Consider the following 24,791-nt stretch of genomic DNA (forward strand, 5'->3'; position numbering starts at 1 on the left):
TGCTTTAGCTCTCTGTCCACCCTGGCCAGTTTATCTGCCATTCAGGTATGTCACAAAACCTATTTCCCACAACTCGTAAATTAGAAAAAACAGGATTATTTTCTGGTCTGTAAAACACATTTATAAGTGCTTTGTGAGATCTCCATTTTCAGCTCCAAGTACTATTCCAGCTTGTGCAGGGAGAAGACAATGAGCACAACCTAAAGCAGCAAAGGACAGTTATTCCTTTTATCTGTTTACTGGTGTTCCAGAGTCACGAGTTATGATGTGCCTGAGCCCTTCCTCCTGAGGATGGACTTGACCCCTGCTCTTATCCCTCAAGAATTACCTTTAACCCTCATACACCCCTCAAAATTAAAATCTCTTCAATATTGGTATCCAGAAGGATACAAGTGCAAAAGTGATACAAGAGCTAATACAAGATAGGCTTTCCAAGACAAAGTGATGTTAAGGAGAAGGGGGAGCAGGGACTTATTTTTCAACTTTTCCTCCCATTAATCATGTCACATAAACTTCTGTACAATTTTCCACATAGCTCTTTAATCCATTTTACAGTTCCCACCTCTTTCATGAGACTGTTGATGTTCTACATGGAAACCCCCAAGCCAAAGAACTGCTGGTTGCTCAGTAAAAGTCAAAACCCCAGTGCTAGGGCTCCTGCATGGCAAATTCCTGGTTAAATCTAATCTATCTAGAATCACAAAATAACATAAAGCAAGCTCAGTTTTCCAGAAGGTAAGAAAAGACAGATACTGCACATATTTCATTAAGGAGGATGTTTATTTTTCCAAATATTGTATTAAGATAGTGTCCTGTTTGCCTATTTCTATCGACATCTGCTCTGTAATACACAGAGAATGACAGAAGATCAAAGTTTTAATTGTGCAAGTCAAAGAATGTATTAATAACATTCTTTCTGTCCTACAGCAACAGAGATAAACTTTAAAAAAAAACCTCTAACAGCTAGGAGAACAGGATATTTATATAAAGATGTCCTAACAAAAGAAAAGCATGCAAAACTACCTTGAGTGAATAAACAAACTGGGCTCCCTGTTTGCAGAGTGTTCCCTATTGAGCTTAGCCCTCACAGATCCCCTCCTGCCCTCAGTCAACAGGGTCAACCTACCTCAGCTGGGTTTTACATTTTTATACAAACCTCTCTCAGCATCCTTTGTTCACTGACCCTTTAAATTTAGGAAGATGCAGCAGGTGTGCCTGTAAGGCCCATTTGGCTGCTAGTTGTTTTAATTTCCCTCTCCCAGGCAGCAAGTCGCTTGAGAAGAGGATTTTTTGTTGGTCTTTGTCCTTCTAGCTCCCTCTTCATCTGCAGAGATGCATATTCTCCATACCCCTTTTGAGATATACCTTACAACAGGACAGCAGTTCTGTGGAACACACACAACAAACAGCACCTTCTCCTCCTCAGGAGACATTATTACTTCTTGGCTTTCACAATTGGGAAGAGCCTGAATGTGTTGCTGTTTGTCACACTGCTGCCACTCATTAATGGAACAGCATATTTGGAACTAGCTGGCCTTCTCTTCCCCAAAGTTATTATACCTTGGAGTGCTCTCTCCCTCCCAAGACAGCACAGCTGCCTTTATTCATTTAGGATCTGATTTTAAGGGATAAAAACAAACACAAAAAATCCCAAACCAACCCACAAGTGTACTAAGTTAACGAACTGGGACTTCCAAAAGGGACGACTTGGCCATCTCACTGAAAGCAAGGCCAGTTCTGTGCTGTACCAGAGTGGGGCCAGATGGTTTCCTTTCAAGTCAGAGCTCTGAGATGAATTCTGAAACAACACTGAGAAGTAAAGCATCGTTGCTACCTCCACATGAATGGAGGCCACTACGGCCAGAGCATGAATTGTCTCAGAAAAGTCTATGAGGCAACACAGAGGATAAATAATTTTAGCTCTGTTTGAATTTATTTCTAAGCTAGAGCCCAGTCTGTCTGCAATATTTTTTAAAGTGACAGACTGAATTAAAAGCACACAGAACACCCACTCAGCACTCACTCAGTTCTTCCAAGTCATGGTAACTCATAACATGACATTTACCGTGGCACTACTGGTGCAAAGATGCAACCTGCACACAGACATGCCAAGGGTGAAGTAACTCATTGTACACAGGGAAACTGGATAAAGCTCTTCCTTTCCTTTTGTGTTGCCCCTTCATTCATAATAATGTCCTTTAAGACATCTGCTAGAGTCCTGTAACATGAACGGAAATGGAAGAGCTCCAACGGGAACTCAGGGGTTTCTTTCTTTTTCCCATGAACTGAACATTATGGAATTTTAACAGATGTTCTACTTGGTCATAGTTAATAAAATGAATTATGCAGGAATTAAAAATCTGGCTCCATTTGCTTATATAAGATCTCAGCAGCAGAACTACATTCCCATTAAGAAATTCTAGTGGATTTACAGTCTGGTCCTGCCTTGTTATAAGATGGCTGGATTTTTTTAATTTTACAAATTAACTTGTCTTTGCTGTGGAAAACATGAATAAATTTACCTGTTCATTGACTGCTCTTAGCAGCATAATCCACTTTCCACACCGATGCACACTACAACCATAGGAAAAGACAATTCCCGCTTGGATTTGCTTTGGAAATGACATCATGGGAATTCCACATCATTTCACAGCCTCCAATTTCTGCCATTTATTCAAAGTCTCATTCAGCAACCTAATAACCATACTCTCACTTTGTGCTTTACTATAAAAGCTTTTCTCTTGGAGCACAGATGTCTGTTTCGGGTCTCTACTGCCAACAGAATGATGCACTGTACCTCACTTCCCCTTCCATTTTAGGATTAGTTCAGTGTAACTACATCAAAGGAAGATGTAAAGGCCAAAAAGTAACGGAGATGAGAGAAAAGTCACCAAAAAGGAGGTAGGTGAAAAGCCAAAACTTTCAAGCGTTGATGTTCACACAGTTATTTCCGAAAGCATTATATATTTAGCCATCTTCTTTCTCTACCAACGTTCATCTGCTCAGAAAGTATTCTGAGGAGAAGATAAAGGGATACGTGAAAGACTGGGAATCAAAAAGGAAGGATGAAACAACTACCTTTCACCAGAACAGCAGCAGCACAGCAGCTAAAGCAAATTACATGAAGCTGTCCTGAAAAGATCTGCTTTGCTATAGTAAAAATATGAGGTTTCCACATCACACTCCATTTATAAACAGACTCATTCCCACTGAAGTCCAATCAACCGGCAAACAGATCTCTGCCCAGGCACTGAAATCTGCTTGATGTAATACACAAAATTTCATCCCAGTGCAACAGCTAAAATTAACCTTTCTTAAATTCTGGCTCAAGAACTTTGGCAGTGTGAGAATATCATCATCTGAAAAGCATCAATATTCCCAGCCTCTTCCAATTACTTTTTTTAAATGAAAAATCATGCATTGAAGCCCCTCTATCCAAAAAATCCCACTCCACTGTAACTAAACAAAGGGGTTAGTGAAGGTGAAGAACCAAAGCATGTAAACAAACTCTATAAGTAAAAAAGTCAGCTGGAATTAAATGTCAGCCTATACATGCTATGCAACTACCTGATTATGTCCAATAATGAATTAATATCGATTTTTATGTGAAAATAAAGACTTTCTCTAAAGGAAAAAATGTACTTAAGGAGAAGGAAAAATCTCAAGATTAAATGTCATCCTTACAACAGTTCCAGCTGAAGGTGCAATATTCTGCTCTTACTCAACTGGACATTGCTTTACAAAATTTAATGTCAGAAAAATGCATCAGTCTTAACAGTGTTAAATTCAAAGATTTTTTTTTCTCTTTGAACATCACCTATGATTTGTTTCATTTTGAAGAGAAAGCACATTTCATTTGGTAATCATTTACTTCTCATTCTATTGGACAGATTCTCCCAAAAAGCAATACTTCAACTGAAATCAGTTCTGAAGGATCTTTTATGAATACACATAATGGAGAGGACCCCCATTAAATTTCCAACAAAGTGCTGCCATTTTGAGTAAACAAAGTTATCTCAGCAGGGTCACACACTGTGCCATGAATATGGTCTGCAAATTAATTACCATCCTGACATATGTCAAAACAAATTTTAAGGAGAATAGCACCCAGTAGCAACTGTGTGTTTTATCTACCAGTTAGTATGCAAAATCTGTATTCAATGGGATCTAAATTTATTCATTTATTCAGAACCCCTCAGAGAAATCAAAATGATCCGTATTTGTTGGCCTTTTTTGCCCGTCTGCAAATGAAATCTGAGTGAATAACGTGTTTAGTGAGCCAGAAAATAAGCACAGGACAAAGCTGTGGTGGAGGTTACATTTCAGAAAAGCAGGTGTCATCTTTGCACAAATAACTAATTTTTTAAATACTCAAAACTGCTAAAATAGACTGCAGTGCATTAGCATTTGTCAGCACTTTAAGGAACACTAAGTTTTGTATTTCTTATTTTAGGTAATACCCATCTTTATTCCATACTTGTAACAAGAGCTGGCTAACATAACTGTACCTAAAAACACTTTTCAGCATGAAGAAAGGCTTTTAAAAGAGCTCTTGAATCAAAGCTTTAAAGGCCTCTGCAACTGGCTTTATTATCAAGGGCAACACAGCCAACAGATCTGAGCCCGTGGTTAAAACAGAAGAGGAAAGATCCAAAGCTGTTTTACTCAGTTGAGTTACGTAAGGAGAGGATAAACCCCCCCATACACACATAAAGCACCTTCCTGAACAACACGGGTTCTGTCTGATCACGTGTCAGGAAGAAATTCTTCGCTGTGAGGGTGGGGAGGCCCTGCCACAGGTTGCCCAGAGAAGCTGTGGCTGCCCCATCCCTGGAAGTGTTCAAGGCCACGGTGGACAGGGCTTGGAGCAACCTGGGCTAGTAGAAGGCATCTCTGCCCATGGCAGGGGGTTGGAACATGATGAGTTTTAAGGTCCCCTTCCAACCCAAACCTTTCTGTGATTTTATGTTTTCACAGAAACCAAGCCTCATCTCTGTTTCAGCTACACATACATGTTGCAACTTCTGCTTTGTCAAAAGATGACCTCCTGGGATCTGATTCTGAAACTATTTTAGACTGGGAATTTCTCAGTAGGTTTTTCTACTTCTTTTATAATCTGCCTTCAGTCCACATGACATATCAAACACTTCCATGACACTAATCCTGGAATTCACATTACATTTATGAAAAGATTTTAGTTTAGGAACTCTTTTCTGCCAAGCAGGCAAAAATATTTTTAGCCCCACTTTTTTTTCCCCAACATTGAAGTACTTCTGATTTAGAGTTAAGCAATGCCATATCAAATCTACAGACTGGGTGACTAAATACATTTCTTTCACACATTAAAAGAGAAAAAAAGAGAGAGAGCACAATCCTCCCTATATACAGATGACAGATAATCTCTTGGCATCTGCTGACGAATATATTTAAAGAAAGCCTAAATCTGTCTGTGCTAAACTTGGCCTGATGCCACCAGTTCACCACTGCTGGCATATACAGTTCACATGATGCAATCACAAGACTTGAGAAAATTTCCAGTACTTGAGTTTGTGGTTTTCTCATGTTAACATATACCTTTCCCTCCATTTTTGATTTAGCAGCAACAGAACCGACAGACAGAACACATGTATCACAGGTTTTCTTAGTGCACATTATCAGTATTCTATTTAAATTACAGACCAGTAACTTATCTAGAATGAAAAACACTGGGATTTAGAGTTTATGGTTCGAGCAATTGATCAGAACAACTATCTCTTGTTAGAAAACTAAGTGAGGCAAAGGAATCTATTTAAAAAAATAAAAAGAGAAAAAGACAAGTGTTTTACCTCTCTTAATACTGTGCTTTTATAACCCCGATAAAGTCCTTGAACACCCTGTAAAACAACAAAAGAAAGCATCATCCACAGGGAATTAGTTTGCCAAAGAGCACAATTAGTCAGTGATTACACTGCAGGCATTACAGCCTGCCCAGTGTCACACCTGAACCTCAAATTGACTATATTCATTGTAACATTGTATATTGTGTTCCATTACTTACAATGCCAGAGGGTTTTATTTTCACCTTCTTAGCCTCGATTCAGAGCTTTTATCAACACAAATATTTTACATTTTTAACCAGCTGATTAACATTCAAAACAACTAAAATTTATTTTATAAGCATATATAAAATTATGTTGTGTAGGGCAGTTCATTCAAGTGTTTGGAAAGGCTTATGGTTCTCTGGACAGCAACACAGAAGGGGAAAAACATATGGTTTTGAGAGCACCAGCTTTTAGAGCAGAATGATCAAGTCACAGAAAGAAGTTCCAGTGAATCTTTTGTGCAAGGTTATCACAATAGTTTTCATTTGAAAGCAAATAACAATCCAGTGAATCATTTAAAGATCATATTTATGTCTTCCTTCTCCTGGCTTTTATTTTACACTCAGAACTGTGTATAGTATTTCTCCCCACAGCATTTTCAGGAGCCACTTTCCCTTATGGAATACAACCTGAAAAACACGCCTTGTGAGACTCTGCAAAACCAGAGGTGAACAGGTTTCTACAGGAGGGAACAGCATAACTCCTGGGAAGATTACAAAAGCCCTTATTTTTCAAAAGTCACCAATACTGGATGAGCATCCATTTCCAGAGTTCCTCCTGGCTCCCATAGAGCCTCTCTGAAACAGTGCCTTTAGGACACCCCCTCCAAAGCCTGCTTCAAAAACTGGGGATCATTGAGCAAATTCTACACACAGAGATTCGATGTTCTGCTGTCCTGGACAAGGACTGTTTGTACACATACAAGCAGAGCTTTGGAACCTGGAATGCTAAATCCCCTTTTTTAAAAATTTTTTCTCCCATTTAAATGGAGGTACCCCACACAAAAAGAGCTGTTTGGAGCATGCATGTAAGTGCACACACAAGGGGGAGGTGGGGGTTTGGTTCCCTCGATCCTGACATGCCAATCGCCTCTAACAAGAACAGATGGGAAAGTGCTGGGAGAGCACAGAACTGGAATAAAGTTGTAGGAATGCTTCTGTACACGTATGGCACCGAGTGAGAAGAATGACACAACTTAGAAATGTTGCTCTGAACTCACCTCATGGTACAAGGTTTGGGAGAGAATCCGGAGGGTGCTCGAGGAAGGAGAAACCTGGGCCCTTTGCTTGACAACCTCAGATGGAACCCGTATGAGACACGCCACCTGCAGAAGAATGAGATGGTCAGAGAGCAACTCCCTTTGCTGTCTCTCTCTTGATACAGTGGACACTCGTTTCATATGAGAAACCTGAACAAGGAAATCAGTTTTGTAATTATAGGAGTTGAACTTAAAAGCTGTTTATAAGCAGCTTATGTATTTGCTCTGAGCACCATGTACTTTCTGAACACAATATTATACTTACAGGAACATCAAAGGACCCTTGGAATATTTAACTTTCAAACTAGAGCTAGATTTGGGTGGGGAAAATCACCAATGAAACCGAATTTGAAGCCATCCTGTCTTTTAGCAGCTACAGGAATTTCCCCCCCTACTTTCACATATCCAAACTGGAGATTTAGGATCTGAAGAACAAATTGCTTTCCTTGGTAGTTCCTTTGTGCCCTCTAGTGACTGATAGCAAGAGACATTCTAGTCAGCTTTAGATGCACACAATATATTCAAGGTTTACCTTAAAACACACACTAGATTTCATTCAAGGTGAAGCACTGGATTGATCCTTTCCTAGACAATGAATTTTCAAGGAAGCCCTCTGCAGCTGGATGTAATAACATGGCTGCTGCCATAAAGGTCCAGCTTTTCTGAATAAGCTTTAACTTGGCTTTAAAACATTCACCTGCCACTTTGGCTTCAGGTAGGGATTAAGCTTATGTGCATATAATTTTAAGGAATGAGGATCCTGAAGTTACAAGCCTCTTATCTCTCTGGAAAATGCCTGTTTATCAGCACTTAAACTTTTAAGCAGAGTTTTTCTTTGGTTGGCTCCAGGGATACTTAAAGCAGTGATGGGACTGGTGGTAAAACACTGGAGACACCACAGGCCAGATTTTTAGCCTTCCTTGATCCCATTCTGTGCTGGACTCAGGAGCACACTATGATTCCTAGACATAAAAGTGATCACAGAGTACTTCAAATTCAGAGCAGCCCGTCTGAAGTGGCAAACCAAGCAGCTAAGTGGGAAATCCATGTGTGCCAAAGAAAGTACAGGAATTCATTGGAGATTGCAGAGAGACAACAACTTGAGTGGTCATTTGTGGGCAACACAATACAAGTTTTAAGTTTCATTTTCACAAAGACACCAAGAAAAAGTCTGTTATCCTGTTACATTCCTACAAGTTTACCAGACAACAATATCCAAAAGTCATTACAAACAGATCTAACTCTTCTAACAGATCTGCTCTTCAATTCTCAGGGTCAAAAATAACAAGTGACCCCAATCTGTCAAGAAAATAAGAACTGTCAAGTTGTTTGATAGTTCAGCATAAATATTTATAGAACTTCATGCTTCATAACACTCCATGTCCTTATATTAGCTTTATTCCTTAAAAATATGGAGGAAGGAGGAAATCTTTAAAAAGGCTCGGATGAAAACAATCTAGTCAATCAAGACCAGACAAAGAGCACAGCGTGGCTTCCTGACATCTGGGGTGCTGCAGTTTTGGCAGCAGAAGGGTGGCTACAAAGTAATGTCTCCATTTCCCCCAGACTACTTGGGGTGCATTTCATTTCAAATTAACTTTGATGTTTCTCCCATTTGAATTTGCGCTTACAAGGGACTCTGTGGCTGCACAAGAACAAAAACAGTGATTACACTGCGCTGCTCTGAAAGGAAATAAAGGCCCGTGTCACCCGGGCAGTGCTGTCAGATTGGCTCCATAGGGCACTTCTGGTACTCAAAAAGCCACGAGCTGCGACTGCCAAGATCAGACTGAACGGTGACATTTTCGCTGTGCACCTGAACTTCCAACGCGCTGCCTTGTTTGTTCCTACATATGTACCTTCCTTTGTCTCAATAACAATCCCAGCAGCCTTTTGATGTGGAGAACAGGTCTCTAAAGGGAAGTATGCAAGATTAAGTTCACAGGTATCTTATTTAAAAAGTAACAGCCTGGGCAGATGGGTGCAGAAAAATCTCAACTCTATCACGCTCAGATCTCAATCACTCCGGTGCCTTCCTGGTAACGCTGCCAAAGGTAAAAGCACACAACGTGTGTCTCCACAGTTTGCTTTCTTAGATAAATATGTTCAAACAGCACCACTGTGATAACTCTGCACCAAGAGAATTCACACTTCAGTCTTCAGACATCCGAAAGCTATAAGCAAATTGCATAGCCAAGGGTGAAAGACGTAACTGTGCAGCCTCTCCACAGAAACTGCCCATGGAGGCTTTTACCTGCACCCACTACGGAATTAACAGACATGGAACACAGACAATAACGTGACCTCGCACGGTGGGAGCCCATTCAGCTCCCTAATCACCAAGATCTCAGGAAGAAATTGCTTTTTAATCTCTTGGCTGTTCACACAAATGTAGCCTGTTGCTTGCCACAGAAGAGCACAATACAGCCCACCAAACTCAGGCCATTCCTGGTGCATCCTACCGGATTTGGGGATGACCCTGTGACAAATTAGCTCTCTGCAGAACATCTGCAGAGCCAGCCATGGACAGAGTCCAGCAGTGGGCCCTCAGCAGACTTACAGCACCAGACAACAGCACCCTGTTGATAGGGGCCACACTCATTTTCACAAGGAAGGTCTCGAGCCAGGAATTATTCCCATCTTTTGATGGGAGTAAAAAGACAGAATCAAGATCCTACAGACCAAGTTCAGGGGGAAAATGGGTGCTGCCCTATAAGCTCCTTCCTTATTTACCAGGTCAAGTAACACAATTTTCCAGCTTTCAGACTCCTTTCTCCCCTGTCAGTGCACATGTATACATATCATAGCAGCAGGAAGATGATAACACTGAAAAACTAAAGGCTCAAGAATTTTTAATTTTAAGCTTTAAGAAAACCTAATTTTACAGCTACGAGCAAAGCTATTATTAGTTTACACAGCAGGTATGCAAAAATGACAATATTAGCATTTATTATCTTTCTAGCCTTTTAAGACTGTAACTACTTCTGAGCAAGAGGGTACTGAATTTCAAAATCCTTGTATCAAGTCATTACCAGGTCAGAGCGTGACTCCAGTATTTAAAAAGCTAAGTGCATTTTTAATTTACTAACTTGCATTAGTGAATTAGGGATAAAAACTAAAACCAGGACTATTTCATTAACATTTATCTATGTATTGCTAGGACAGTATATGTTTTAATTAAATTAAGGTAATTTTTTACTTCTGTCAGTTCAGGGAAAGGCGTTTTAACTTTTGGATAGTCTCTGCATGCTTCAACGCTGCCATCTCCTGGTCAGATCCATGCTGGAACAAGACTTTCCTGGCTGTTCTCACCAATGTCTCAACTGATGGTGAAGAATGACCAGGACAAGTGAAGTCTCAAAAGTGCCGTGAAGCTTTATATATACCAATTCAAACAGTTTGTTTGAATATGTATATTATACATATATATTCCTATATACCTGAAACCTGTCCCCCTGTGGCCATAGCTAGCAGAAAATAAGATCTGCACCAAATAGCACCAGGAACCTGCCCAAAGCCTTTTCCATGGGCTCACCTAAGTTTATTGGAAATACCTGATATTAAAGCTGTAATTTCTGCACAGGGGCAAATCCCACTCAAAGCTAAAGCAGCTGTTCAGAATCAGGCAGACTCATCTAATTCATCAGCACAGGGATACTGAGCATTTTTCTCCAGACAATAACACAAGATACATGTTAAAAAAGAACAAAGAGGGACAGGAAGGTTCAGTGCAAGTAGGTGATCCAGGCCCTCGTGATTCAATACCCAGGAACTGCAAAAGCTGCAAGATATCCACAACTCGCTGCTCATTCAGGGAAACCAGCAGCAAACACAGCCTTCCATGAAAATGGCTGAAGAAAACTCCCAACCAAAAAGACATTTTTTATTTTACTTTTTGTTAATGATTTTTTGGTTAACATGACAAAAAATCTGAAGTAGCTGGTTGGACTAGAAAGAGCCTACAGCATTGCCCCTGCAAATTCAGGAACAAGCACTTAAGTGCAAACCACCCTGACACCACTTCCAGCTCACTAGCAGGTCCCTGCTCCACTATCCAACATGTTCTGTTCTTTAGCAAAGCCAAACATAGACAATGCCAACATTTTTAGAAAAGAACACAACCCCTCCTGGTCCTCAGTGCTGCATTATCATCCAAATATTAACATTTCTCATTTAGATTAACAGCCCTCTGCTTCCACCCTTTGTGCTCCAGGCAAATAATTTTCTCCATGACTGGATTTGTAGGGTTTGGTAGGGAATCAAAGTTAACATGTCTGTTTGTTTTTAGGCACCTACACTACAGCTTGACCACTAACCTTGCAGGAACAATCTGTGCATGAGGTGTATCCAGAAACATTTGGATGAGGAGAGAGCAGGTGCTATAGTTGCCATTAAGGGCTTATGCTGGGTATTTAAACTGGGTTGATGCACGGCAGATTTTCTCAGAACCAGGGACACAGCTGGTACAAAACCATTAGCAGCTTTGTAGCTCTAAGGAGAGCAGCTTGAGAAAGCATTTATTTCCTGCTGCAGCCTGGCTGCACCTTGCACAGCTGATGATCTGACTCACACTCTTAAAAGCTCCCACAACCACACGGTCTGAGCACTTATCTTTAGTAAGAGACAGATATTGCCCATGCTCTCAGGAAAGGCTGCTGAAGCCCATTTTGTTAATGTACTCCTTCCTGACTAACAAGCTGAGCCATTCTCTGTACTAACCTGAGCTTCGGTGAGGATCAAGACCAAATTATTTCCATTTAGTAATTAGCCAGCTATTCTGCTACGTGGCAGGAGAAGAGTAGTTTGGGGACAAAGAACTGCTCTGGAATTTGTTAGTGGCTGGTGATTTAGGAACCTGCACTCAGTGACTCTGAGCAAATCTCTGGCTTGCACAGCTAAGCCTACTTGAAAATCTGGTACAGAAACACGCAGTAAGCTCCAGAAAACTTTTCTTTGTTGCACCTTTAAACCCTTCAGAACCCTTTCTAAAGGATTTTAGTATTTAAATTTCTCAAGCAGGAGGTTAATTTTAATTATGTTATCTGTCTGAGTAGGCTGAGAAGTTTTAATTGATGTTCACCATATAAATATAATTTCATACTTAACACAGAACTAAAAGAACATACCTGGGGACAGTTACTCTTAAATGTCATTTGCATAAATTTATTTTTAATCAAATAAGAATCTAATTTATGACACTAAAAAACTTTGTATCCAGAGAGCAGAGACTTTAAGCTAAACCTCACAATACCTGTGGCAAGATAATCACTAACCCATTAGGGAGAAAAAGCTGCTGCACAAAAATCACAACAAAGAGGCTATGACTTATCAAAAGACATATGTTTAGGCTGCAGTCAATCTGCTAACAAATCCTAATCTCTCACCCCATTCTTGAAGGTCAGAAGAAGTGCTTGCTGCAACATGATGTAAAATAAGCACGAAAGATGGAGCAACTCTAAAACGCCACTCAAAGAGAAGCAGCAGTAAAGTTGGTTTTGTGGAGTTTTTTAAGTGTAGTCTGCATTAGCCCTCACCATACTCCTGCAGACAAAAGCTACCTTGGGGCTCAAGTGTGTTTTGTTGCGGGTTTTCTGTTTGGCTGTTCCTCAATTTCTATGTCAGATGTTCCCTTCTAAGTAGGAAGTTACTATTTTTAATCTGAAACATGAAAAGTGTCCTTTTCCCTTTCTCAGGTAACTGAATTATTAAAATAATAGGTGAGTTTAAAATTAAGACATCTGAAGTTGCACTGATTTCCTCTGGATCCTGAGAAAGTACGGGATATTTGAACCTGTTGGGCGAGTTAGAGGCTCTCAACAAACCTTGAATTCAGCACTGACACTTCTCATGCCTCCTTGGTTCTTCAGATCTCTCTGGGATTTCCCCTCTCCAACAGAAGAGAAAATTGAATGCAATATTATGGGATTAGCAAAGTACCCTCCAAATAACTGCTTCTAAACTGTGGTCACAGCTCTCGTACTGGAAATGTTTGCTAGCAGGGAACATGCGATGCATCTGTACATGGAAGATGAACTTCCTCCCCCTTTCCACCACCAGGAAAATTAACAGAAAAGCAGAGAAACAGGAGATACCCGTTTATCATTTGGTTTCATATTTTCTTTGAACAGAGCACCTGAACTGCTGCAGTCACAGACCCACGACAGCTCAAACCTTCATCTAAATAATTGCTGCCCCTTTGACCAAGGCAGAACGAAAATACAAGTAATTTGCTGTGGGTCACAACTCAAGTTGTGAACAAGTCCCTCCACACGTGCTTGTCAGCAGGCTGTGCTACCTGCTGGAGAACGACTGAAGTGGAGAATTGAAGCGTTAACACCTATTTTAATGAGGAAATTGCCTCCAGGGATGACAGAAACTGCCCAGTACATGCACTGGCCACTATCAGTTGCTGCTTTAAATGCCAACCCCAGGGAAAAAGTGTTCATCTTTAGCACTAAAACTCAGAATATGCTGATCTTATTTTCCCCTCCCACTCACACACAGCACAGAAGTGCCTTTCCAGCACAGTTAAATTCAGTCCTGTGTAAAGCTGCTGGGGTCGTGAACAGGTGACTCCACTCCTAATTTAAACCCCATGGAGAGAACAAGCTTTGACTAATGGGCTCTGGATGGGAAAGCTTGGACAATGCCAAGCTCTTTGTCCTATCTTTGCCTCTGACTGACACAATAAGGCCTTCATTAATTTAACTGCAGCTCCCCTGTATGCTGGCAGGAAACATTTCTTCAAAGAGCAACCTCACCCAGCAAGATCCCTCAGATCTCAGCACCTCCCAGAGCTTAAAAACATGCTATTTCAGAGAGGAGACCATTCACAGGGACCAAATGTCACAAGCGTTTAGAAAACTGCAGTTTCTGCACAAATGTTTTCAACTTCCTCCAAGTTCCCACCTTAGACAATTTTACCTGGAATCCGCAGAGCTGTTTTTGCAGAGCATTATTTCATCCTGTCATTGTCAAACCTAAGTCAGCTCCATTTTATTACTTTCCAGAGCTCCCTTCTTCCTGCTTCAGAGCATCACCGTCACCACCACACACTTCTTCCTTCACAATGGCCTTCTTGGATGAGCCTTTTCACTCCAGCTGCCTGAAGTCCTCAGCTGGCTCCTCGTCCATCACTTCAGGAGCCCTCTCAGGGCTACTGGGCTCTCAGGTTTCCCTCCCCACACATGGCTCTTCAATTGCCCAGCTACATTCCCTACAAATCTTGCTGTGGGGGTTCCCTGCCTACCTCTCCTTTAGCCACATCAGATACACCTTTGTACTCAGTGGAAATTTGTGCTGAGTTCTCTTCACCCCAAGGAGAAACTCTTATTCCAGTCACATCACTTAACGGGCAAAGAACAGGGAAAGTTTGTGAAGCTGACAAGGCTGACATTAAACACTTTGCAGAAGTACTTGTCACTGCAGATATTCTGAAAGTTTGTGTGCTTTGCATAACTCAGTTGCTTCTTTCAAAGCTTAATCAGTGTAGTTTTGTTTCCTTTTTAAAACTAAACCTAAAACTTACCAAAAGTGGCCTGCTGTTACGCACACCTCTTGTACTCCAGCACAAACTAAGTGTCCCATGGATTTTGAAGTTCCTTAGTAGTCACATGTAGCTGGTTTAAACCCAAGTGGCAAAAATCAGATGAATAACTTTAAAAAAATCTTCCTTAACCTGGTTGATGCTTGAATCATAAATTACTACCACATTTAAAGACAGAAAGCCTTAAAACCAAAGAAAAGTAGACCCTTAATTCAATATACAGAACCATCTGCACGATCCAATCTATTCCAGCAACTCTTTCACCATGAGAGTCTGTTAAACTTATTTTAAAAGGCTTAAGAAACTAATCAAATCCACCAGCCAAACTGTTCTTTCAGCAAAAGAAGCATGGTGCATCCCATCCAGCATAAAACTGTTTCCAAGGAGCCAAGTGGGGTCAGGCTGTGTTACAGGAGGACAGACGTTAATGAGATTCCAGGCAAGAGAACACAGGCAATATTTTCTGAAAACACATTAAGTCTCTTGTTGAAAGATGACTAGTGTTTTACAATTTTCTCAGTCTCTTGGGGCTACATTGGCCCAGAACATGGAAATTTCAACTACATTGTATTTTATCAAGTATTTTCCTCTAATTGATCCCTTACTCTTTCCTTCAGCCTTTTCACTTAAAGAATTATGGGCTTGTCCACATATGGACACATATGGAGCTATTCATAGTTATTCCTGACAAGCCCTGATAGAACATTAGTTTAAGGTAGGTTTATTCCAAAGACTTTTCCAAAGCTGACTCTGGTAGAATAAGTCAGGAAATCCATCAGGAAATACTTTCAAATTATTTATTTCTCACTTATACTCCTTAATCCAAATTAGCTTTCCTCTACAGACACTTTGAGCTACGAACATTTCTAAATCAACTGAGTATCAGCCCTAGGATTAAAAGAAAAGACATGACAACCATCAAGCTTTACTGCAAAGTAGCATGACCTCTGAGCCCTGGACTGAGAAGATGACACAAAGCAGTGTTGGAAGAGCAGCTGATGAAGAAGAGGCAATATATGCAGTTAGCACGGAGCATACAAGAGAAGATCAGTGTGGGTGGCTGGTTAGGTGTTTGACAGTTCTTAATTTGCTGTTTCAGCCTTTAATTGTATGATGAATTTGTTGGCAGCATTTGTGGATTCACTCCTGCATTCATCTTTATTTACAACCAATTCCCAGACGCAGCTCTAATTTGAGTTTCTGTCCGCTCCAGCTCTGCTCCTTCCCCAGTAGCTCTTAATGGCAGCAGTCTCACCTTCCCAACCATCTCCCAAACACTGCTTCTGAAAAAGGATTTGGCAAAAATCCTACAGCATCTGTATTGCAGACCTGACCTCACATAGATTAATTTATGAGTATTTCAAACCCCACCACGATTAATTCAGAAGACCACCAACATTGCTCACTCCCCTCCACTGCACATCTTGCCAGGGTCAGCATATTCCCCTTCCCAAAGCCTGGATGCAGCCAGATATGCACAGCACAAAAGGCACAGTCACAGCTAAAATTACAGGTATTGATCAATGAAAATAGAAAAAAAAAGTTCAAGTACTGTGGAAGAAGTCCCATCAAACATTGGCTCCTGTCAGACTTTGGATACTACTTTGAATACCGTGATCTGCCAGCCCACACTACATGGGATGAGAGGAGACAGGACACAAAGCAGAAAATGCAGCTTTTTGGTTTTAAACGGTTCAGTCCATTTATTAGTTCAGTTCCTAGAAAAGACATATTTAAAAATTCAAAGCCATTAGCCCAAATTCTAGACACTCTAAGTACTAAATCACTTTGTTGAACTAAAAGCAGCTCTGCCTAGAGTGTCCAACTTGCCTGTTGAACTGGAAAGCCACATCTTCCAACATGCAAGTTTTGGAGTTTCAAATACCTAAAATCTTAACTTCATGTCTGTTGTGAGAGGCTGTTTTATCTCTTTTAGATTGGGCTCCTGCAAGCTGATCTTCTAGAGCTTACTGCGCTGTAAAGCCCTGACCAATTATCCTGCTGGAGATCCTCTCATTCCATTACTCTGTGGATTTGTCTGACTCATGCTTCTGCCTTTTCCTCAAAACAGGCATTAATAGCAACTTTCTTCTCTGACCCGGACAGTTACACTCATGGAATTCATACCAATAAACTTTCAGAGATTCCTGTTCTTCTATTAAACTGAAACCAGTTAACTGTTTCAAACAATACTGCCAGGGCAGAGGGGAGAAGGGGCTGACTCACAGACACAGACAACACTGTGTTGTCTACCATGTTTAAAATGCCTCTTTTTATCCAGGAAAGAAAGCCAAAAAACACAAGCATAAAATAAAGTAAAACATAGACTTTCCTCCTTTATTTGAATTTAAAGCACACTCAAAATGTCTTTCTACGGAATCCTGATTTGTAAACTGTAAACTTGATTGCATTTGAACTTGCTTCTTTTAAGAAACAAGTTAAGACTAGTAGAGAAAGCTAACTGAATTCCCCAGAAAGATAACTTCTGCATTTAGAAGTTTTCCTATTTGACACATCCCAACAGCAGATAAAAAAATTCTCAAGTTATTAATACAGAGGGTCAGATGCTAATCACAGATGAACCACACACTTTGCTCTTATCACAGAAGTACCTCAAGTGGCAACACACTGGAATACACAAGTGAGGTTGGAATTTCACCTTAAAATACCTGTCCTCACCTTGCCCTGTGGAGACACATGATCCCCTCTGCCCATTGAAGTGGCGAACTTTCAGGCATTTCAAGTCTCCAGCATTCAACTCTCCCTAAAGTACTCTGGAAACTTATACAAGGACAAAAGCAGCTCAGTTACTTCAGCTGGTAATCTACTTCCAGAGCATGGTCATTACAACTACCTGCCAAAAGAACAGGACATCTCCCTCCCATCCTGGTCCTCAGTCCTCCCACACACTTCCTCTCCGAAAGTCAAGGTAACTTGCTGTCTTACAGAGTAGGGGAAAAAAAAAGAAAGACAGTGTCATCAAAAATAGACAAGAAAAAAAGGTCAGAAAGATAAGAGTGAACCCAATATTTACAAGCAACAGCCCAAAACTTTCACTGAATATCTTGCAAAGCTCAGATGGTAACCATAACAATATCTAAATATTAGATGGAAAAGGCTGTTGTCAGCTCCCTTCTCCACAACATAAGCCAAACGACTTTATTCTCACCTCCATGGAAAAGCCAGTGGGATGCAAAATTATCTGTGCTGAATCCAAATTAGCTGTGCTGAATCCGACCACTTTGGCACTCCTGAAGGAAACCTCATCGGTCAAACTGGGACAACCTTAAACTTGTCCCACAAAACCATGTTTGCAGGAGGTTGGTGTGAGAGGCTCAGAGCAGGACATCAATTTATCAAAGTTTCTTGTAATTAATACATACACTGTCATATTAAACTGACATAAAAAACTCTGTACAAATCAATCTGGAGCTGTACAGTTAACTTTGGTTCTGCAATACCCACCTGGTTACTACTTAAAATGGGCACTAGGAGGTTAAAAATACTGTTTCTTCTCAGAGTTACTAATACCGCCTCGGAATATTAAAAGTAAAATTTTAGAACATCTGGTTTTCCTTTCCACTCCCTATGATATCATGTTTTCCAAGCACATTTGGCAGCTCAGTGTAAAGATACAGGCAGACTAAACATACAGGGCAAAGTCGAGTCAGGATGAAAAATTCCAGTGTCCTGGATGCAGTAAGTGTGTTTCCTATCTCCAGATTTCAGTTATGCAAGTGGTATAATAAGGGGTTTTCCCCCCTTGGTAACTCATGTATTCTTCAACCTACTTCTTCCTTGATGAGATGGTATACCATGTATGTGTCCTCTAGAATTTTGGCTGTGTCTTTGTAAGTAATTTTTCGTGTATTATGGGATATTTGGAGTCCCTTTACGGTGAGATTCAGTTATAGGAAAAACTAATTATGTTTAACAGGGTCAGATTTTGTATGTACTTTTCTTTATCTCACTCTGGGAGATGAGACTAGCTTTCTATATTTCTCCTGCCTAAAAGGAAAAAAAAACAAAACACTGCTACAACCTCTGCCTTCTCACTGCTTGGAACTGGAAAAATGAACCAAAGCCATCCCAGGAGACTTTCTTTCCCATGAATTTCCACAGACTGCAAACAAGACAGAAGAGGGCTGTTATAACAACTAAGATTTCCCATTTCACTGATTTCTCACATATATTTTATCATATCTTGATGCAAACTTTGTCTCTCTTCCTCTTTACCTATTTTATTATTTTTAGTGGGTCGCATTCAAAACACAGATTGGTCAGCACAAACACACATTTAAGCTTTGCACATACTCATATTTTATTTGTGCACAAGAAGCTATCTGACTCATTTATGCCCACCAGCAAACCTAGAAATCCAACGTCATTCTTTTTGCTCTAAATCTTAATTTCTCTGTTTCTTAAAAAAAACAGTGTGGAAATGCAAAGACATGCCTGAGGAACCTAACATGACAGAGTGTGTGCTTTATTATTTCACATTTAAAAGCAATTTATATTTTAATAACTATTAGAGTATACAATCCAAGAAAAGAACATTTTATCAAAAAGAACTACTGACAAAATAATAGTCCCAGTGGTTAGGCCCTGAATAAAACTTAATGACTAATCAATAAAACTATAACTTTCACCCTGGTGCAATTTGAACTAGTTTATATATTTCTATTGATCAACTAAGACTAAATGTGAGAAGGTCTTGCTTTGTGCTATTTTTTTACAGGTGTGTTGTAGCAAACCTCCAAATCCCTGTCTCAGGTATTCTACAGTTTAGCTCTCCTCTCACACCCATCAGTCCAAGAGGAGAAGAAAAAGCTAGCAAAAGCAGAAAAATGAGCTGAAAAATGGCTGTTACGATATTGCAGTTTCCACACCATTAAGTGACATTGCCATTTCAATGACTACCAATACACATTCCTCCAGCCTTCCAGTAGCAAGAGCCAAGCACATGAGACAGCCCTGAGCAACTCATTTAACTGTGCTGCACCATCTCTGTCAGCCCCAAAATGAAAGCAGTAAGTGCCTGAGCTGTAAGGGTCACAGACTACAGACCACCTTGGAAAAAACAGGGCAACAGGCTCTGCTGGAAGGAGTCATTTGTAGCCAACTGGTTTTTGGCTACTGCTAATTAAATTACCCAGTTACAGCTTTCTCACAGAAGCCTCACAGGCAGAGGGAATATACTATAAATAACCTACTTGACAAAGAAGAGTGTTCTGGATTGGTTTTCTTCCCAGTGTATTTTATTCCAAAGCACTGGTATCTCTTCACGAGCCCAACTGTCATTTCTCTTGATTCTGTAACAGCACTTGAGAAGCTTAAAACACCTCATGGATCTGCTGTTCTATAAGGTATCAGGAAACAAGGAATTTTAGGGCTATGCACTGCCATGGTGGTAAAGAACTTCTTGCTGACTTCTAACAGCCTTTAGAGAATTTTCATGGAAAAAAGTTCTGTGCATTGCTTTAAGTTAGAAGTCATAACCTGACAGCACAGGCTCTAATTAAGATCAGAAAGAATCCATGTGAGGCAGCAACACAAACATATCCCACCCAGCCCTAAATCTATCACCTCCTCTCTACCATTACCAGAGTGGTTATAGATGCTGCACTCACATATCTTCACGTGCTTGGTATGTTAAATTAAGTTTCCTGGCTAAATCCCATTCAATTTAATCAGTAACATTTCCACAGAAGAATGAAAATTAGTTGGGGATCAAAACTGAACCCACAGAGAGCAGGGAGAGCTGAACTGCTTCCCATGGGAAATAGCCAGGCTGTGCTGCTGTAACAGTGAGGCACCTGGTGCTAACCTGAAAGGGCACAGGCACCTCCACACTCCTGGTAGCCTCAGACCAACCTACACCTAAGCTAAATCACCATGGGAAAGAAAAGAAAAAAATCAGTTAATAAAAGCAAATATGGAACCACAGACACAATAAATTTTTCTGCCCCACACCACCACAGGCCAAGTTGCAAAAGAGCCAGAAAAGCCATTTTCATACAGTCCACTCCCTTACCCCAAACTTGTGGAGACACATCAATTTACACCCCATTTTATCAGTGCAGTGCCAGGAAACACCCTGTGTGACAGAAACTGGAGAGAAGAGGTGGTCAGCACTGGCAGGAACAGCATGGACTGTTTGCAGCTCAACACCCATCCCCAAACACTGCCAAGGCACCGTGCCAACAGATAAAAGTGAGAGTAGTATCTGGGAAAAGGAGGATTTTGCTGAACCTCGAATATATTTGATTCAGCTAAGCCAAAGCAACCTTGCTCTTTTTGTTTGCAAATAAGCTTAGATAGTTTTTAAAAACAAAATATTCAAGCTTCTGGGAAAAAGTGTGTGGATAAAGTGCCTCTGGTATTTACCTCCAGAGGAGGAATGGTCATAGTTTGATCACACTGAAAAGTGTTCTCTTTCAACACCTGCCACAGTCTATTTGCACAGGAAGTTGCTCTTACAGAGCAACCAGCTCCTGCCAGAGCCCCACTTTCAATTCTGTGGATTTACAGGTTGTCCAGTCATCCTGGCATTGCATGTTGGTGATGAAATTAATTTTAAAATCTCAAACGTTCAAATACAGCCTTGGCATTTCCTTAGTACTCTCTTATTTCTCTCAAAATAAATAAAATAAAACCTAAAAAAATCTAAGGAGTGGTCAATATAAGCTAAGAAACAGCCTAGACAGGGCAATTGGAAAGTCAGGAGGGCAAGAAGTATTTTGTTACTTAAATACAATAGGTTAATGCTATTTCATTTCTAACTTATAAAACAAACAAAAAATCACACCCCCCCATTAATTTCTGCCAAGTCTATGCTGTTCACAAGGCAAGGGCAACGTAAGCAGCAAAACAAGAGAAGCTTCTCTTGTGACCTTCCTTAATGATATCTAAAGTGTTTACTGAATTTGGTCCCGGTTATTTTGGGTAGTGTATAAACCTGGGCAAAGCAAGCCATTATTAGCAGCTCCAGAACCTGCTATAAACAAAGTAATGGATTTAATGGATAAGAAACACAGCAACTTTTCAAAACAGTGGGAGGAAAGAGTTTTCAAAAAGCCTGTATATAGAAATTATTTCCATTATTCACATGCATCTTTAACCTGCAATAACCCAACCAACACATTAAAGTAAAGGCTGCAGCTACCAGAGAGACCATGTGAAAAGCTGTCCCTAAAATATACAGATGTTCATCCCAAGGGAAGAAGCTTCATTAGATTATCCACTATATTTTCCACTGACACAGGCTTCATCGGGAAAGCTTACACATTGTTTGGTACATGAAGTCACACAGCTCTACCCTGTAAAGGTTTATTTATGTTTTCGAACAATCCACACTTTCACCCTCTACTGACTTAGCAAGATCAGCCAACAGACCCACTAAGAATTGTTATTAAGTCATTTACTCACTTTGAAACAATCCTTACAAGTGCCAATGTGTAAGAACTGTCACAAGTATGGCCAACACTCAAAAAGATATGATGCCAAACCCAAGTTTTCATAATTGAATGGTTTCCTCTCCTCTCATGGACACACAATATATGAACTTCCTTCTTACCACTTCTCCAAGGGAGGCAGCCACCATGTGTGTTGCTGGAGACAGGTAAGATGAAGAGCCATGGGGCAGCACGGATTTCACATTCTCATACGTGATAAAAAATGCAGCAGCTGAAATTCAAGAATACATGCAATCATTTCACTGTTCCTCCATCACAGAACTAGCACAAAAAGCATTTAGAGGTGGATTTTGACACCTATTATTGCGCAATTGTAGTTAAAACCAGGATGTTTTTACACCATAACAGTACAACAGTATGAACAAAATCTGAGGGATAATTCCTTCAGAGGTTTATGCTCCTGGCTATCCTGGCAAATATCCCATTAATATCAAAGGTGTCAGGACTTTAGGCAACATTTCATACAGAGACAAGATGTGTTAATTAGTCATGAATGTCCAGCACATTTTGAAAAAATGGTATCTTCCATATTCACAGATAGAGAGAAGATCTTTGGGTGCAATTGAATGGATGGTCTTTTTCTGGGTGTGAACAAAAAACAATTGATTAATTGAAAAGAAAAACAAACGAACCCAAAATTCATCAAGGTGCTTGATACAATTCTGCCCTCCTTCATGTGCAAAACTATTTCAGTAGCAGTTCATTAATAACTTCTTCCCTGCTATCGTCAGTTTAATATTTTGCAATTTAGTGCCATTTTTTTTCCCAAGCTTGTCAAAGACTTGCAAAGGTTTTCTGCAGTGAACAAAAATCATACAAAACTAAGCTGAGCACAGCAACGTGAGCTGTGTTTATTCACTGCAACAGTCAACTACAAAGGCACTTACACCTTAAGGGTTATTCCTTCTCCTAAAGATAATTTCAGTTCTCAGTTATACGTTGGAAAGATAAAACCACAGTTCAGATTTTGGAGATGTAAAGCCTGGAAAAAATGACATGTCTTGCGGGGGAACAGATTTTAATTGTACAGAAGGGCCATGTGATTTGCCTTCTGCTAATCAAAAGATGCTTATCACCTCAAAAGGAGATAACAGAGCAGCCAAGATAAAGAACTGATTTTTTTTATATCACCTTATGAAGGACATCAAACATCTGAAGGTGTCAGTGGATTTGTCAGCAAAGTTCTCCTGACATTTATGTCTGACAGCATAGCTTGCTGTTTTTTCATCCCTCCCTACAAAGACAAAATGGACAAAGGCATCAGGAATTTCAGATGCCTTTTCTCTGCAGGAACCACAAGTGTTTACTTTTTAAAAAGATCAGTTTCAAAAGTATTTCGAAAATATATTGTTGCTTAAGCACTTTGGACTTTAATTCATTTCCAGTGCTGTGGCAGAGTGGGTCATGACTAAAGTGCCCAGGGCAAGGAAGACTGAAGCCCTCTTTGGCACCTAGAAATGCTTTAGGGCGCCCCTATAAGTAAGGCTTATATCCAGGTACCCTTTCAAGGAATTAGGGTTGCTTTTCAGAGTGAACATGCAGCAGCCTTCACTCCAGGCTTGCTCAGAGTTTGCTCAATACTGTACAATTCTAGAATCTGCTCTTCACAGCTGGACATGGACTCACAGAATCCAAACAGGCACCTGCAGGAGAGGAAGCCACGGACACGAATGTCCTATACAACGTAAACTCCCACTGAAATAAGACAAAGCATAACCCAAAGACAATTTACCATTTGGAAAGGATCCTATCGCAGTGGAAGGAACACCAGCATAGATGCCACGAAAACCACCAGCCTTCCTAAATCCTTGAGGACTCTGCAGTCTTGTTTTTACAGTATCCAGGGGGAAAAGGATCAAGTCAACACAGACACCAGCAACTCCACCAGCCTTCAAGACAAAACCATGGAATAAAGCACATTAATACCTTCAGGGGTGAAGCTGTGCTGCTTATGTGAGAAACTGAGACAGGACTAACCCAAAGCACTACTGACTGTGGCCTTCCTGAGGTCAGTTTATAAACTGATGGTCTTATACAGACCTCAGTAGCTTCTATAGCTATAACAGGGAAGCTTGAACAGAAGAAAGTAATAGATATTACAACTTTTAAACCATTTTTAAGGTATTTTCAAAACAATCTCAATGTTTTGCATAGTGCAAGCAAAGCAATGTAACACTTCCCCACTATACAGAAAAGCAAGACAGTGGATGTCACTTATCAACATAGCAGTGAGGGACCAACACCTCCAGGAGTTGTGTTATAAGATCAGAGAAAGACTGAAGCAATTCTACTCCCCCTGTAAGCATCTCTAGAAAGCATATTCACATTTTTCCAGCAAACTTCTTCATTTAAAGTGTTCCTCCCACCCCATTTCCTTTGTTGAACAAAGCCTAAAGTAAAGCTGCTTTATTTTCTTTTGCTGATAAAAGCCTATTAAAAAAAAATCATACAATCACAGAATGGTTTGGATTGGGAAGAACCTTAAAGATCCAAACCCCTTGTCCACTAGACCAGGTTTCTCCAAGCCCCATCCAACCTGGCCTGGAACAGTTCCAGGGATGAGACATCCACAGCTTCTCTGGGTAACCTGTGCCAGGGCCTCACCACCCTCACAGGGAAGAATTTTTCCTTAATATCTAATCCAAACATAC

At 40.4% G+C, this 24,791-nt stretch overlaps 1 protein-coding gene across 2 annotated transcripts in view; it reads right to left on the reverse strand.

Annotated features, from left to right (window-relative positions):
• Positions 1 to 24,791, reverse strand: part of SLC25A26 (solute carrier family 25 member 26) — an 86,254-nt gene that overhangs the window by 58,901 nt on the left and 2,562 nt on the right. For both annotated transcript variants that reach the window (XM_027722957.2, XM_027722956.2), the window contains exons 2-5: positions 23,873 to 24,029; positions 22,242 to 22,351; positions 7,081 to 7,185; positions 5,826 to 5,873 (exon numbers count right to left, since the gene is read on the reverse strand). In XM_027722957.2, coding sequence (XP_027578758.1) covers positions 5,826 to 5,873; positions 7,081 to 7,185; positions 22,242 to 22,351; positions 23,873 to 24,029 — 420 coding nt within the window. The remainder of the gene's footprint in view (positions 1 to 5,825; positions 5,874 to 7,080; positions 7,186 to 22,241; positions 22,352 to 23,872; positions 24,030 to 24,791) is intronic.

The sequence above is a fragment of the Pipra filicauda genome, unplaced genomic scaffold, assembly GCF_003945595.2.
Source record: "Pipra filicauda isolate LSUMZ 115617 unplaced genomic scaffold, ASM394559v2 scaffold63_size3267554_pilon, whole genome shotgun sequence".
In the NCBI taxonomy this organism is placed as follows: Eukaryota; Metazoa; Chordata; class Aves; order Passeriformes; family Pipridae; genus Pipra; species Pipra filicauda.